Source organism: Thermobia domestica, chromosome 8 (assembly GCF_964235325.1).
Source record: "Thermobia domestica chromosome 8, izTheDome1.hap1.1, whole genome shotgun sequence".
NCBI classification, from domain to species: domain Eukaryota; kingdom Metazoa; phylum Arthropoda; class Insecta; order Zygentoma; family Lepismatidae; genus Thermobia; species Thermobia domestica.
In genome coordinates this window covers 16797665-16815130 of record NC_137461.1, presented here as the reverse complement: position 1 = coordinate 16815130, position 17466 = coordinate 16797665, and the positions used below count along the sequence as shown (strand labels likewise).

Here is a 17466-nt window from a genome sequence, read left to right as displayed (position 1 = left end):
TCGCGATCAAATTTGCCACATCTAGGAATGGGCACGAGCAAGTTTTCTTTGAAACTCGACTCGACTCGAAACAAACATCTTTGTTCTCGACTCGGGAACTCGACTCGAAAAATTTCCTCCAACTTGACTCGAATTTGGGTCGAGTTTCGAGTCGAGCTGAGCCAAACGAGCCAATTTGAGCTAAATCCTCTGTGTAGTTCCAAGTACTCTTTACAAGTATCCTACATAGACAATATCATTATCAATGATACTACTACTAATATTACAAATTATTATTATTATTATTATTATTATTATTATTATTATTATTATTATTAACAACAACAACACCAACACCACGTATAATCATGAAAGATAGGCGGTTTGTATCTGAATACTAAAACTAATTGACTGTTGATTTTGGTCGTCGAGAAGTCTTCAGGAGTCAAGGACATCGGATACAAGGTTCCGGGTTTGAGTTCCGGAGGTGCAAGTATTCGGGCCCAAGTCAAAAATTGTTAAAAGTTAGGGGGTCTATAGGGCGTCGGGCAAACATGTTCAAAACTGCTCGGCCCGGGTTTAGGGTTGTCAACGGCTCGAGCGGTTTGGCTCACAGCTCATTCACTATTGAGTCGAACCGTGCGTCAAGACCAAACGATTGAATGACAAATTGGCAACATAGCTGAGGTCATTCACTACTTTCCCTAAGCAAATGAAGGGTTTCCTCCGTAAGAGAGCGGTGGGGGTGGGGCCAAAGTATGTTTCGCATATTTTCCGAGGGCACACCTGAGATAGACAGGCTCTAACAATACTTTGTTGATTTTGCACCATTCTTGAAGTGCGTTGTTATCACTTTGTAATGCGACAGTATCTCTTTCAGAAGTTGGTACGATTATTTTCAAAGTAATCTCCATATAACAATTTATGTGATTATATTATACTAGGTAAATAATTTAGGTATTATTATAACATCTTTATTTTTTTGTATTTTTTATTAGTTATTGCATGGATTTTATATAGTATGAGTTCAGTTGATTTTAACGTCCCTTTTAGCAGCGAGGCTATATGAGACGAGACCTACTGATTAATTAACGTGGAATCCTAACTACATGAGCTCCCGCTTGGAATCGAATCCGCGTTTCCCACACCAAAGACTCGTACGCGAACCGCTTAGCAACGAAGAATGAATATATATATAACGTGTATGTGTGTACTAAATTCTGAACAGATACACATGTTTTTTTTTTTTTTACTTTTTATCGCTGTTGCGGTATAATTTTTTGTCTTATTTTTTAAAACTTTATATTCAGTAATTATATATTTCCTTATTTATATATTCCTCATTGTATTTGTAATACTTGTTCTTCATTTGATCATTATTTTATATCGTACTAGCTGAAATACCCATTCCTCGTATGGGGGCTGTGTTTGGAAGTCAACGTCTATCGGAGTATCACCATTCATCTCAGCGACCGCGAAAACTATGGATTTAACACTAATATCGGTTATTTTGAATTATTTTTACATGTCTCGATACCCCCCGCAGATGAACCCTGCCCCGCATATAATGGTAGCTGAATTTGAGTCATCGCTAATAGGAGTGTCACCATTGATCTCAGAGACCGCGAAAACTATGGATTTGACACTAATGTCGGTCATTTTGGATTATTTTTACTTGTCTCGTAACCCCTAAAATCCCCCTGGATCGAATTTTGAAGAAACTGTTCTTCTTGGTTCTGGGCCTGGACCAAGGTACCCGTGACTAAAATTTGGTAACTCTTGGTCCACTTGTCTGGTCCCCAGGCCGCACACAGACAGACAAACAGACACAAACTCTTTATTTTATTTATAGTATCATATGCATAGTTTTATGATGTAATCAGTATTGCATGTGCACTTTATGGCGCATTATTGGCTGTCAATAAATAAATAAATAGATAAATAAATATTATTATTATTATTATTATTATTATTATTATTATTATTATTATTATTATTATTATTATTATTATTATTATTATTATCATCTACGCCATCCAATGCATAGATGAAATTTTTGTTTTGTGCATTTTTTACGTTTTCCGAGTACGAGTCCAGTAGTACTGTGCATATAATTTTAAACCTTTAGTATATGAAGATATTTGTGAAGTTGTATGGAATATTACTGGATCTCCATAAAAACATAGTTATGAATGGACGTAAGACGGTAATGAAACGAAACATTTTGTTATTTAGATTCCACAAACACTACTGTCGCCGTAAAGTCTGCATTTGGTATTTTTCCTTTACGATTTAGAAATAACGTTAACCTCCAAACAAACACGTAAAGCAAATTACTCTAGAATATCAAGTGTATTTTAAAGCATGATATAAGTTTTGTGCATACGTAAGCTTTGTTCTAAGACCGTTAAATATACGTATATTCAGGAAATATGTGTTTCATTCTACCCCGTGTAAGTTTGAAGTACATAGGGGTTATTGCTCTATTCCTTTTAAGATCTTCTGTAGTTATAACTACGATAGGGTAGTATCTTCACAATTCGATTAAAAAAAGGGGGTGATGACGTCACAACTTTTTTTTCGTCAGGCCTATTTTTATTATTTTTGACGGGCTTACTTTTGCACCTAGAAGATCGAAATTTTGCACACACATTCAGTGTAAACCTAAGTATTCTCTCGATTTTTTTTAGATCTCTGCGTTAACACAGGATGATCGAGAGTAGCATAAAGGCAAAAATGATATTTTTTAACAAAACTCCCCATCGTGATTTTCTCGCCTCAGATAGATGATGGAGACATGCGAATGGTGCCGTTTGAAAGACTATTCCATTCTAAAGAGAATGACGTAGAACCATGATCCTAGGGTAAATAGGGATATCTCAGGAAATTTTTACCTAAGATCTTGTTTTATGCGGGAATCTGGGATATTGTGGGGATATTCTTAGCACATTGGTAAATATTTTTTTTACCTTACTTTTCTACATAGAAACTTGAAGTTTTGTACTCACATTCAATATATCCCTTAATATTTTTCGGTTGATTTTGAGATCTGTGCGTTAACACAGGGTGGGCTCAAAATTTGAAAAAAAAAAAACCTAGAAAAATCCCGATTTCTCTCGAAATTTCCCGCCTCAGGTACATGATAGGGAAATGTGAATGGTACCGTTTAAAAGGTTGCTCTATTGTGAAAAAAACGAGGTATGAACCATGATCCTACGATAAATAGCAATGAAGCAGTACCTATAGCAGCAGTACCTCTTATTTACTTAAATAAATATAAACAAAATAATGAGTAGATGAATATTCGCCCGTCATCTTCCATCATCACCCATTACATATATTAAAGTTACCATATTACGAAAAGCTTAGTGACTGGAGCCTAAGTATGCACCTGTAGATACATAACCTCAGTTGTGGTTAAGAAAAATAAAAAGTATACTTTATGATGTAGAAGTTACTCGTCTAAGCCTTAATTGCGCAAAACTCTTCCAATAGAAATAAACATGTTAATATACTGTCAACAATTATTCGAATTAAGTTAAAACACTGTTAATCGGACTGGTAATTTACGTTTATTTTACTGCATTTAACTTAGAGCAAATAAACAACAGAACAAAATATATTCCTGGCAATATGAAAGGAAAATAAAATAGTCTGATTTTACTAGTAAATATACTGTGATAAGATCAGTACAAAGTTTTATTATTTGAATAAGATTTGTTGATTTAAAATCCATGTATGTAATCGCTGTCATATACAAACATAACAGTTTTCCTGCTAGAGGACATTATAAAATGCCCTCTGCGGGGTCAGAGCAGAAGAACTAGCACGAGACAGATATAAATGGGCGTTATTTTCCATTTCAGAATTGAAAAAAAAAAAAAAAAAACTATGACCACAGGACAAATATTAAAGGTTTAATAATTTCGACTTTGTCCTTAGGGTAGGTAAATTGATACCACTGCTACTAGCATTGCGAAAGAGCAGATATTAAAATAATAAGAAAATGACAATAAATCAATCCATAGTTGACAATACACAGCCGACTACTTCTGTTCAGTTATGTGGCATGGTATCTTAGTGATAAAGCTCTCATCTCGGGTACGAGGGATCAAAGCTTCGATCCCGGGTCAAGTCAGTTTATGGTGGATAACATCGTTTCTCTATGTTTTCTCAGACTTGTCTCGCTTCATTGGACGTTCTCATTCCATGGTTTTCACAATTATTTTACTTTAATTAATTATCTATCTACGTCTCCTTCAGCCTCACAGCATAACCATCGAACGTAAAAATATAGGGATATTTACGTGGGTGTGTACATAAAAGGGTCCGCGGCTTTTCGTTTTATATTTGATCACAATGTGTTCCTGAGGTCCCAAATAGTGTTTTCAGAAATTTTCAGACCGCGGAAACCTAAAAAAGTTTCCCAAAATTGCGATGGTAAAATTGCAAGATAAACATTTCTCTCTCTCTCTCTCTCTCTCTATATATATATATATATATATATATATATATATATATATACACACGAGGGTCACTACGAAAGTTTTGAGATACACATCGTTGTGGCACAGTATTTGAATTCCAACAATTGCGTTCGGTAGTGGTATCCAGTGCGAAGAAGCGAAATAAGTTTCAACTCACCTCCTTATCGCCTTCACTTGTTTGTTGATGTGAGCAGTATTTGGCTGTCTAGAATGGAGCTCGAATGGGAACATTTTCGGGCAATGATCATTTACGATTTCAAAAGTGATTTGAACGAGACACAAAGACTTGACCGTTTGCAGGGCGCATTTGGGGACTTTGCTTCTTCCCGTGCTATAATGTTTCGGTGGTTTGGTGAATTCAGAAGAGGCCGGACATCGCTTAAAGATGAAGAGAGAGTTGGACGCCCGGCAACAGCTGTGTCAGATGAAAACATTGCCTCTGTGGAACAAATGATTCGAGAAAATCCTCGAACAACTTTCAAGGACATTAAATCTACAGTGAACATTGGATCGCCAGCAGTAACAAAAATTCTTCATGATCGTCGGCTCAGGAAGGTTTCATCTCGTTGGGTGCCTCACACTTTGACTGAACAGCAGAAGCGCATGCGTGTGGAATGGTTTGAAGAAATCCTTGTAAGATTTGATGGAGGCAATTCTCGACGCGTCTCTGACATTGTTACTGTCGAGGAGACTTGGATATATCAATTTGACCCTGAAAATAAACGCCAGTCTACTGTTTGGATCTTTCCAGACGAAAATCCACCCACGAAAGTGAAGCGACCGCGAAGTGTAGGGAAGAGATGGTCGCAACTTTCTTCTCCAAATCTGGCCATGTTGCAACTGTTCCACTTGAAGAACAAAGGACTGTTACTGCTCAGTGGTACACCACTGTTTGCCTAACAAAAGTGTTCCAGAAGCTTCGGAACGGCGTCCAAGAACTGGATTGCGTGGGATCCTGCTTCATCATGACAACGCATCCGCACACACGGCCAACATCACAATTCAGTTTTTATAATCTACGGAGGCCAAACTTATGACTCATCCGCCGTATAGCCCTGATCTGGCCCCGTGTGATTTTTTCTATTCTCCAGGATCAAAGATCGCATGCGTGGGAAGAGATTTTGCAGCCCTGAAGAAGCTGTAATGGCTTACGAGAATGTACTTTCAACACTTGAAGAAAAAGACTGGCAACACTGCTTCCAAAAGTGGTTTTCGAGGATGCAAAAGTGTGTACAGTGTAATGGTGAATGCTTTGAGAAAATGTAAGTGTTAAATTGATTTTAAGTATGTAAGTTATTTCACATATCAAAACTTTCGTAGTGACCCTCGTATATATATATGAACAGCAAGCTTTCGCGTTGCCTCTATCAGTTCCGGTCTAACTGACATGCGCAACGCCGTTGGCGCTGCCCCTGTCACAAAATAAGGAACCGAGTACAACAAATAAGGACAGGCAACGCCGAAATTCCCGAGCGATTTGACATGTCCGTCCTTGATTAAACTTGTGCTTAAATGTCATCAGGGTCCGCACTTAACAGCTTAGCGATTACGAAAACATTAATTGACGATGGGTCTGATGGATTCGATCATCTTACATCTCGATCATCTTACACATTTTATTTCTCACTCCTCAACCGATGGGGCTGAAATTGGACTTCAACGATATCGAGAGCCTGACTATTCATCTCAGCGACCCGGGAAACTATCAATTTGAATCTTAATATTGGTCGTTTCCAATTATTTTTACATATCAGTACCTTCCAACCCCCCTAGGAGTGTTGATGGGGGTTAAACGTGAAGTTCAATTGCATTAGAAGTGTCATTAGACAACTCATTTCCTGAAAACTATGGATATGACACTAATATTTGTCGTTTTCGATTATTTTTAAGTGTGACCTTTCCCTCAAGAGTGCTAATAAGGACTGAACTTAGACGTCTTTTTGAGTATCATTATTCATCTCAGTGACCCCGAAAAACTCTGGATATAGGATAAATAAGCTGTTAGTATCATGACTTTATTAAATACCCCGACTTAAAGTATTATAAGTATTGCTGCCTGCTAGTCAGTCATTTTGTATTTGTACTTTTTGTATTAGTTTACTTTAATAATGTTATTTTCTACTTTTCTCTTTGTTTAAAATGTGTTGTTTGATATAATCTGGAACCAAGCTTAGGTTTCGGTAAACACAATTTTTTTAGTGAATTTTTTAAAAGTCAAAGTGTCCTCCTTTTTGATTTTACAAATCTGGCAACCTTAGCTACAGCCCCCCTAAGCCTCCCCTTAATCCGGCCCTGTAGGTCTATCTTCGGTGTCAAAAAGAGAACAAACGAAAATCAACTATATTAAACGTGACTTATTTCACCTTTCGAAGAAAACACTGACCCTGGACTTCCGAACTTGTGGGTAATTATTTTGAGTCATTGATTTATTGTGATAAAATAGGACGAAGAGACAGATGCTAAAGCAAAACATAAAGAAGGCAGAGTAGATGTCACTACATTAAGTACACTGAAAAACACATTTGCTTGTTAATGGTGATTTACTGTGACTTGGTTTGTTAAACTCGTTCATCTATTTTGCTCAATATTTCCAAGTTGACACGGGTTCGACTTTACAAGGAGTGATTCAGTGTAGCACGTGATATGCAGGCGCAAACTATTCTTCACTAATTCCAGCAGTTGTCAATAACAAAACTCAGTCGTCATAACAGCTGCATCAAATACGTTTGGTCGCATTTTATTATTATTATTATTAAAGTAAGCAATGTATGAAGAAATGAGTTGTCATTCTGCTTCAATGTTTCCAGATGTACGAGAATCCCAGATATGACGACAGCTTTCGATTTTACGTTCCAGTTCTTGTTATTATTTTCTTAAGTTCTTATTATCTTCCATTCCTTTCAAATACGGGGAACGGTGGTTCAGTAGTCGAGCCAGTGGCGGATCCAGGGAAGCGATCGGGGCGATTGCCCCCCCCCCCAGAAGAGAAAACTTTTATTTTATATATATAAATAAAACCCATCCTACAGCTTCTTAAAAGTAGCTCTAAGTAGCATTATCACAACCCACCGCTCCCCCAGAAGTCTGTCCTGGATCCGCTCCTGAGTCGAGCACACTTTTGTGCGAAGATTGGATAGTTTGACCCCAAATGATGTAAACTTCAACAACATGTTCAATAGATTTATCCATTTGTTTATATAAATTTCTGGACATTCCAGCGCATACAGGCCTGACATGTTAGGTTCTTAAGCTCGTGACGTATGAGGGATCGTCGAGCAAACTATCCGGGGAAGGACCAAAAGAATGGGAAGGAAGGAAGCAACCTGGGACCATTATGGTAGGCACTACCCGGCATTTCCCTGGTGTGAGTTAAGAAAACCCAGGAGAAACTTCAGGTTGGCTGTTCTGAAGAAGCTGACCTAGTGTCCCACCGGGAACCAAACCCAAAACTGTTTGCACCACTTATTCACTCGAATCTGTGGTAAAACTCTTATGTCCGATGCAAGAATTCCTGGATTTGATACCAGGTTCTGAGAGTCTGGGTATACAACATTGTGTCCCATAATTTTTTCTGAGATTCTCCCCTTTTTAGCCTTAATCTCATTCCGCCAATTCTTTAATAATTAATTTCGTAAGCTTAAAAAACTATAATCGAGCACATTAGACTAAGTAGGGCTATTTCGTTCCATTTGAATATATATACAGCCAGGCCTTCTTTCAGAAAATATTGTGTGTGAGGGGGGGGGGGCGTGAGAGGCTGCAATGGGACATTATTTGATGAAGTAAGTGCCGTGTAAAAGAGTAATATGTAATTTTAATATAATTTGTCTTATCTCAGAGGAGGGAGAAGGCGATTGGGTGACACTCGTAATATTACAGAAGTGTGAGACAATACCAGTGCCAATGATCCCAGTGATAATAATTTATGCACAGAAATTACACCGAAGATTTTATTTACTATATAATAATCATAATAAGTAAAAGTAACTAATGAAAAACATGCTTTGTTTTTATAAAAGGAAATAACAAATAAAATATCATACTAAAAAGTTTTTAAAAATGTCTTTTTAAAGAAAATTAGTTTTAAAAAGAAATATTTATGCATGACTATAACAAAATGCACGAGGAGGGCTTTCATACTCGTATACCAACAATAAAGAGAACTTATATAGGGTGGTCCAAAAGAGTGGAAACATTCTAATAAGTCATAACCACTGCAAAATATAACCAAAGTAACAATGTAGGTGGAGAGGGATGGAGCAAAATGTTTAAGGACGCATTATTGTGACCTCTGCCATCTTGAATTTTATTCACAGTCAGTTTCTTAAATGGAAACCATACCATTTCAATATATCATTTCAATAGCAAATTTTCTTAGATATTGAATGGTAGTCATTTTTACTCTAGCGCTAACCAATACGAAGTTATGACTGTTTCTTTATTGTGTTCCGAGCAAAAGATGTCAGTCATACAAGGGCCACTCACTGTTATAGATGTGTTCAATATGTTCCTTATTCTGGGTTATTGTCAGACCCATTCTGAGTTCCTAGTGATGCAAAGAGTTGCGCAAAGTGTTGGCTGGTAATGTTGGAGCATGCATCCACAATTCGTTCCTTGAGATGTTGAACATCCTTAATTTTAACCGCATACACAAGAGACTTCATGGCCCCACAGGTAATAGTCCAGTGGAGTCAGGTCAGGAAACGGGGGCTATTTCACAGCACATCGCAACCAATCTACGGATTAGGAAACTGCTGATCGAGGTACCCACAGACACAAGTACCACAATGGGATGGTGCACCATCATGCTGGAAAAATTTAGGGAATAAACTATCTTTGAACAGAAGCAATGGCAAGGTGTCTTCTAACATGTGCCAATAGGCCATCGCCGTTAGGGTCCTGTCGTAAAGAACAGACGCGCAACGCGAGTTTCACACATGGCACAGCACACAATCATCTTGCCGGGATCACCCTGCGTATGCGTCAAACGATGAGGATTACTACCCGACCAGTACCACACGCTCTATTTGTTAACCTCGTCCGACATAAAAGTTTACCTCATCAGTACAATACGTCAGAGGCGAATGTGGGGTTTTGTGTAGCAGTATTTTATTATACTGTGTTATACGAGTATCAGTAACGTAATTTTAGATTTTGCCAGGGGAGGGCAAAACTGTGGACTTATATAAGAGTTTCATGTTTTTTAATAGTATTTTAGTGTACAATGTATTAAAGAGCATGACGGTACTCAAAATCCAGGAGGGAGACAATTGCTACCCCTTGCCCTCAACAAATGACGCCCCTGATGAGTATGTTTCATCTTTGTATTTTTTTAAATCATTAAACGCTAGTACTGTTGCATAATTTATTTATTTATTTACAAATTTATTTGAAATTATAAGTGCACAAAGTCCTTAGTTCACTATTGAGTTTTAATTATTTACTAGTTGAACCTGCGCTCTCTACACAACTCATCATTCACATATGAACATGAATCTGCTTGTAATTCTTCACATTTACACAGTGGCGGATCCAGGATATGATCAAGGGAGGGGCTAAACCATAATTTACCGTTTTATCCAGTGTAAAGCAGGATTGAAGCCCATTTTATCCAGTGTATATCTGAGCGTCAAGGGGGGGGGCTATAGCCCCTATAGCCCCCCCTTGGATCCGTCCTTGTTTGTACATGTCCCTTTACAGACACAAGTGAAGTATGTCTTGATAAAAATCGGCAAGGGGTATCATAAAGGGGAGTTTTTTTTTCATATTTCGCACCGTTTGCAAGATTTGAGCCTACTTTCGATAGGAGTTTATAGTTCATGTGTGATCAGAGTTTTCTTTCTCCTTGCAGTATGTAATAAGCAAATACATTACACACACAATTAATTATAATGTCAGTGATATATGGTTCTCATTGGACAAAACACTCGAAACAATAAGGACTCATCTTAGACTGGAGAAATGGTTATCCTTCGTTTTTCATTATCATTTGGCCATGAAATAAACGCCAGGGAGATATACTAACCCATTATACAAGTGTATGGTATTGGAATGTATAACTCGTAGGATATAATGCTTTTTAAAATTTTAATACTTCCAGTGTAACCCCTTAAAATGTAATAAAGAAATAATGGCCTTTTAAAAAAGATCAATTAGAACTGAACAATTTACACAAAATTTGCAATCAATCAGTGTAAACGGCATCTTTCTAGAGCATGTGGTTTCCGAGATATGATTATCAAAAGAATTGACCACAAACATATAAACGTCCACAGACATATAAACCTAGCATTTCAATATATAGGTTTATTTTATTTCGTTTTTATCTAAAAATGAAGTATAGAAGTGCGGCTTTGTAAATAATCTTGTTTACCTTTCGGAATTTTAATTTAGCCTCACAATCTTCTCACCGAATAAATTGAAAGATGTCAATAGCCTTTTCGTTGATGCATAATTCAAACAAATACCAAAGAGTACAGTCGCTACGTTAAACATTTTGAGACTGTTGTAAATGTGACCTTGTATGGTCAGCCGAATGGAGTGTAATTTTTATACGTAGTTACACTGTAAGATGCGGGCCACGCTTGCTTGTCTTGTGCACTGTGAGGGAACCTTCAACGATGATAATGTTTAATGTCCTTCACACGACACGACACGTTTCTCTAATAAGGTCAAAAGAGGCCGTTCGTTCAATTACAAACCAGGAACTCTTTAATTCGTTACGTCTGCGGGTGACTATGGTGCCATGGGAAGTAAATGATTTATCAGCTCCAACGGTTTTCCTCTTTTAACAATTAAGAAGTCTAATTAACAAACTGGAGCAATTCGAAGTTCTCGAAGGGAATAGACTCATTTAGTATTGAGCACGTGGTACTGTACATAGATATAAAAGAAAGTAGACACAAAACGTAATTTATTTCTAAAAAGTAAAGAAAAGTAATGATTTTTACACATTCACTATGCAATGCATTAGTATCGGGTCTTATACGCACGTAGGTGAAAATTCCCTTTACTGTTAAAAGCAAGTATTACGAGTTAAAGTTCTTGTTTATTTGCTATCTATCTATTAAAATGTTACAATAGCAAATAAAAGCACCTGAGCTCCAACCTATAACTTTGGCTTTCAAATCTTTCATTTACGGTTATGTGTGATTTCACGTTTAACAGAGACAAACATTTTAAGTATTTGTACTTTAAATACTCTAAATTAGTTAACTATATCTTTTTCATAAAGTTTATGATATAAAATTATTGTTCAAAGCCTTTGTATTTTAATAACCCTTCTCTAAAATCAATGGATGTGAATTGGTCTTCCATTTTCCGAGTTCTTTTAAACTATGTTTATATGTTTGTGGCCAATCCTTTCGACAATGAGATCTCGGAAACTACAGGCTCTAGAAAGATGACGTTTTCACTGATCGATTGGAAATTTTGCGTAGATTGTCCAGTTCTAATTGAATATTTTTTCCAAAAAAACATGGCCATTATTTCTTTATTACATTTTTTAGGGTACGCTGGAAGCGTTGAAATTAAAAAAAAAACTAAAGCATAATATCCTATGCGTTATACATTCCAACACCACAATGTTGTATATTGGGGTTGTATATATCTCAGGCGTTTGTTCCATGGCCAAATAATAGTGAAAAAGGAAGGATAACCATTTCTCGAGTCTTAAGATAAATCTTTATTTTTTGAGTGTTTTGCCCAATGAACACCATATATAACTGACATTATAATTAATTGTATATGTAATGTATTTGCTTATTACATACTGTATGCAAGAAGAAAGAAAACACTGGTCATACATGAATTAGAAACTCCAACCGGAAGTAGGCTCAAATCTTGCAAACGGTGCGAGATATTGAGAAAAAATCGAAAAAATCTCCCCTTTATGATACCCCTTGCCGATTTTTTAAAAATCAAGACGTCTTTCACTTGGGTGTGTAAAGGGACATGTACAGATGTTGTGAGGAATGAGAAGGAGATTTATGCTCATATGCGAATGATGCGCTCTGTAGAGAGCACAAGTTCAGCTAGTCTATATATTAAAATGCTATGTTTATATGTTTGTGGGGAAGAAAAGTTTGGGTTTGTGGCCAACTCTTTTGACAATGATATCTCCAAAACCACAAGTGCTAGAAACTTGCCGTTTTCGCTGATCGATTCCAAATTTTGTGTAGATTGTTCAGTTCTAATTGATTTAAAATACATGACCGTTATTTTTAATACATATTTAGGGATACAATGGAAGTATTGAAATTTTACAAAATAAAGCACAGTGTCCTACGAGTTATACATTCCAACACCACACATTTACATATGGGGTTAGTATATATATCAGGCGTTTGTTTCATGGCCAAATAATAATGAAAAACGAAGGATAACCATTTCTCAAGTCTAAGATCAATCTTTATTATTTGGAAAGCTTTGCACAGGGAATACCATGTATCAGTGAGTTTATAATTAATTGTGTGTAATGTATTTGCTTATTATATACTGGATGCAGGAAGATAGAAAACACTGATCATACATGAATTAGAAAGTCCAAACAGAAGTAAGCTCAAATCTTGCAAACGGTGAGAGATATTTAAAAAATAATTGAAAAAATCTCCTCTTTCCTTTTTTTTTTTTTAAAAAAAAAAATCAAGATGTCTTTCATTTGTGTGTGTAAAGAACATGTACAGATGTTGTGAGGAATAAGATGATTCATGCTTATATATGAATGATGCGCTGTGTAGAGAGTGCAGGTTCAGCTAATTAATATTATTGTTATTGTGTTGTTGATGTTCTTCCGTAACCGTTGTGAGAAGTCTCTATATTACCATTAGTATAAGTGCAGTTTGAGACGTATTAGTACACGTTTTGGATTGAATTGGAGTTTAAATTTAGTGTCCCTTTGAGCAGTGGCTATAAGAGACGTGAACCTACAGCTTAATATGGAATTCCAACCTCATGAACTCCCTCCGGGAATCGAATTCGAGTCTCCCACGCAACAATTTCAGAATTATTACAAGTACATTTTTATGAATCAACAAGCTCTGTATGAATCCCTCGTTGTTTGATGAGCTACCATGTTTTTGGATGCATGTGCTGCAGCATAAATACTTCTCGTCACAAAGGTTTTACTTCTCCCATCCGAACAACATTGACTATGATGGCAATAGTTTTTTTAAAAAAAACATACAGTAATGACGTTATCTGTCATTGCTATTTTGTGTTGTGTGGGACACGGTGACTCGCAGTGGTGGAGCGCTCACCTCTAGTGCGTGGGGCCCCTGGTTCCGTTTTCGGCCAAGTTCGTTTGTGGTGGACGACATCCTATCTATGTTTTTTTCAGGGTCCTCCCATTGCCTCCGACATTCTCATTTCACTAATTTTTCAGCAGCATTCACTTGCCTTCATCATCTTCTCCCTTAGCCTAAAAGGGCATAATCGTGGGACGTTAAACTGAAAGATTTCATTTGTTTCTTGGTGTTGTGACTTTCGTGAACCCTCACAGACAAGGTGTTAAAGGTTCCTCGATACGCAATAACTTATATCCGCGATTGTGTTTGAAAATGAAATGAAGTCTTTGAGTTTTACGTCCCACGGTTATGCCGGTTAGGCTAAAGAAGACGGTGATAATGAGAAATGAGTGAAATAGTGGAATGAAGAAAGTGGGAGAAAACGGACGAGCACGGTGTTTGTCCACCACAAAATCCACACGGCGCGAGCTGGGATCAAACCAACGACCCCAAGCACCAGATGTGAACCCTCTACCACTGAGCCCCCGCGCCCGCAGCGATTGTGTTTGTTCTGACGTGCCTTTCTTCCAATACTGCTGTCAACAGGGTGTTACTTGAACTGAAATAAAATAATAAAACATTAGTAATAACAACATTAATATTAATAATACTAAATACTACTACTACTACTAATAAATGAATAAACATTAAACTAAACTATGAACAGGGAGGCACGGTGACTCGCTTACTCTGATACGCAGGGTCCTTGGTTCGATCCCAGGCCAAGTAAGTTTGTGGGGGACAACATCGTGTCTGTAAGTATCCTCGGGGTACTCTCATATCCTCCCAGCTTCTCATTCCATCAATTCTTCCATCAAAAATTTACCACTCCGAAAAAAGAAAATTTTCATACCTTGCACGGGTAACTTTTCGCCCCTTTAGAATATTCTTCGAATGCTTATTAGAAATAGCGGACAAATTTTGTATAGCCAAACTAAAGAAAACTTTTTTTATTCGAGTTAAAACAGTTTATGAAACACCTTAGTTTTTAATCTTTTTTTGTACTCGTTAGAATCACTTGTTTCTTAAAATGTTTACCTATTGGTAAGCAAAATATATTCCTTTTGCCAGGAACAAGTAGGGATGCGCACGAGACGAGTCGAGACAGGATTTTCCTGATAAAATTCGAGTCGAGACACGGCTCTTCCCATAGAGAAATATACAGTTTTTGAGTCGAGACATCACTTTTATAACACATTTTCGAGACGAGACAGCCACAAATCTTGTCTCGTGTGTATCCCAAGGAACAAGCTTAAAAAAAAAAAAAGGCTCGAAGATGTAAAAGGCACCAAATGTTGAGATCTACAATTGTTAGGAAAGATCTTTGTATAGTGTCACAACATTCATCCAAACAGGTAAATGATCTAATTAACCTTGAACTATCTATGTATTTGTAACTCAAAGATTATTATAATAATAGAGCAATACTTTATATATACAGTAGAGTTCCGAATACCCGACCTAATGGGATGGAAAAGCCGGAGTTTTATAATTACTCATTTCTTGCCTCACTCTTACCATTAAAGAAACACTTCTTATAGCAAAATCCGCTCTTATTTATATTTCTTGACCACTTAGTGTAGGCCAGTACTTCATAAATGTTTCTTTGTTATGCACTGTACATACTGCACGTTGTTGAATTATTACAGAAAAAAAAGTAAGTCAAAGAATAACATTATTGTATACATCTGAAGATAAATTTCATAATATCCAACTTAATTGCAGAAAACATATATATGATGATGTATACTGTACATAAATATAATTTTAATATAAACAAACCATCTACGCAAAACGTAGGTCTAATTCTTACTTATTTGACTGTTCAGTGATAAATGATAACATAAATGTCAAAAGTTAGCCTAAAAGACTAAAAAAAAAAAAAAAAAAATTCCTTCATAGATTTTTGAATTCCTTGGCAAAGTCGCGTTTTTATGAAGACGTTACCAGTCGAAATGAAAAATGAAATGAAATCTGTTCACGATTATGCTGACTAGGCACGATTATGCTAGCCTAGCTAAGTAGGTAGGCTAGCCAGCTTATGTCCCACGATTATGCTGGCTAGGCACGATTATGCTAGCCTAGCTAGGTAGGCTAGCCAAGCCAGTTTATGTCCCACGATTATGCTGGCTAGGCACGATTATGCTAGCCTAACCAGCTTATGTCCCACGATTATGTTGGCTAGGCACGATTATGCTAGCCTAGCTAGGTAGGCTAGCCTAGCCAGCTTATGTCCCACGATTATACTGGCTAGGCTGAAGAAGACGTTGATGATGACAAACGAATGAAACGGTGGAATGAAGAAAAAGTGGGAGAATCCGGAGAAAACCCACGCACACGGTGTTTGTTCACAACAAAGTTCACTTGATGCATTACTTAGTCAAGTAGATCGTTTTTTTAAAAATCCTCATTTTATTACGGGCTTCTTTTTTTCTGCCATTTCTCTTTTGAAATTAGGTTGGATAGTCGCGCGCGAGCCGAATAGTCGAAGGTCTACTAAATATATTGTTTGTGTATACAAGGTGCCCGAGAAGTTTCTAACCATTCCTGGGTAGGAGCACTTGAATTGAAATGAAGTGTTTATAATATCAAAGAACACACCGTAAGTCAACAAAAACAGCAGTACGACATGATCACTCCCCGTATCTAAGCAGACTTACCATCTCTCCGTAGTGCAACAGAACACACGTTGCAACATTTCTGGGGTAATTGTACACACCGATGACGAAATGTATTCACGCAGGTGCACCAAATCCCTAACTTTTACGTTGTACACCTGACTCTTGATGTGATCCCATACAAAGAAATCACATGTCGGCATCGGTGCTTACAATTACCCCAAAAGTTTGCAACGTGTGTTCAGGTGCACTGGACAACTCTATTTGGATGCACTGGTTCAGGTGCACTGGTCATGGCGAACTGCTATGATTTCGTTGACCTACAGTGTCTTTTTTGATATTATAAGTAAATATCAATAGCCTTCATTTGAATTCAAGCGCTCCTTCCCTGTAATGGCTAGGGACTTCTCGGTCACCCTGTATATAACATGCCTATGTGCGTACATATATAAGTAAAATAAAATTCCCTTGATTAAAAAGAATTTAATTTGTGGCTTGTAGAATTTTAATCGTGAGTTTATGGCTTGTGCGGAGTTGTTCTTCGATTAAAATAATAATAATTTCCGTATTTATTATTGACAGGAAGCAGCATGCGCCTACGTACTCCTTGTGATGGCTATTTTCTGGATGACGGAGGTGATCCCTCTGGCGGCAACGTCTCTGCTCCCTGTCGTGCTGTTTCCACTGCTGGGCGTCATGGACACTGACGCCGTATGCATCACGTACCTGAAGGAGAGCAACATGATGTACATCGGAGGCATCATAATCGCCGTAGCTGTTGAGCATTGCAATCTTCACAAAAGGATTGCTCTTCGGGTCATTTTGCTTATTGGAACCAGTCCACGGTTGTAAGTAAACTTTACCACGCTACATTAGATTGGTCAAATGTTTATGTTGGCCATTTTCGTTGTATGGTTGATCAGTCTTTCTTCCAGAAAATTTTGTCCGGAGGGGAAGGAGGGAAATCAAAGTGTGAGGGAGCTGCAGTGTTCCCTTTCTCCTCCCCTTCCCTCGGAAGCAGGGCCGTGCCGGGGGGGGAGCAGGGCGTCGGTCCCGGGCGCCGAAGTAAGGGGGGCGAAAAATTCGGGAGAAAAAAGG

The 17466-nt window shown here is 37.5% G+C and overlaps 1 protein-coding gene across 1 annotated transcript in view; it reads left to right on the top strand.

The window, feature by feature from the left end:
- LOC145692720 (Na(+)/citrate cotransporter-like) overlaps positions 1-17466 on the top strand; it is a 117207-nt gene that overhangs the window by 60296 nt on the left and 39445 nt on the right. Inside the window, exon 2 of the mRNA XM_081768141.1 lies at positions 16951-17216. Within this exon, the coding sequence (XP_081624267.1) occupies positions 16951-17216 (266 nt within the window). The remainder of the gene's footprint in view (positions 1-16950; positions 17217-17466) is intronic.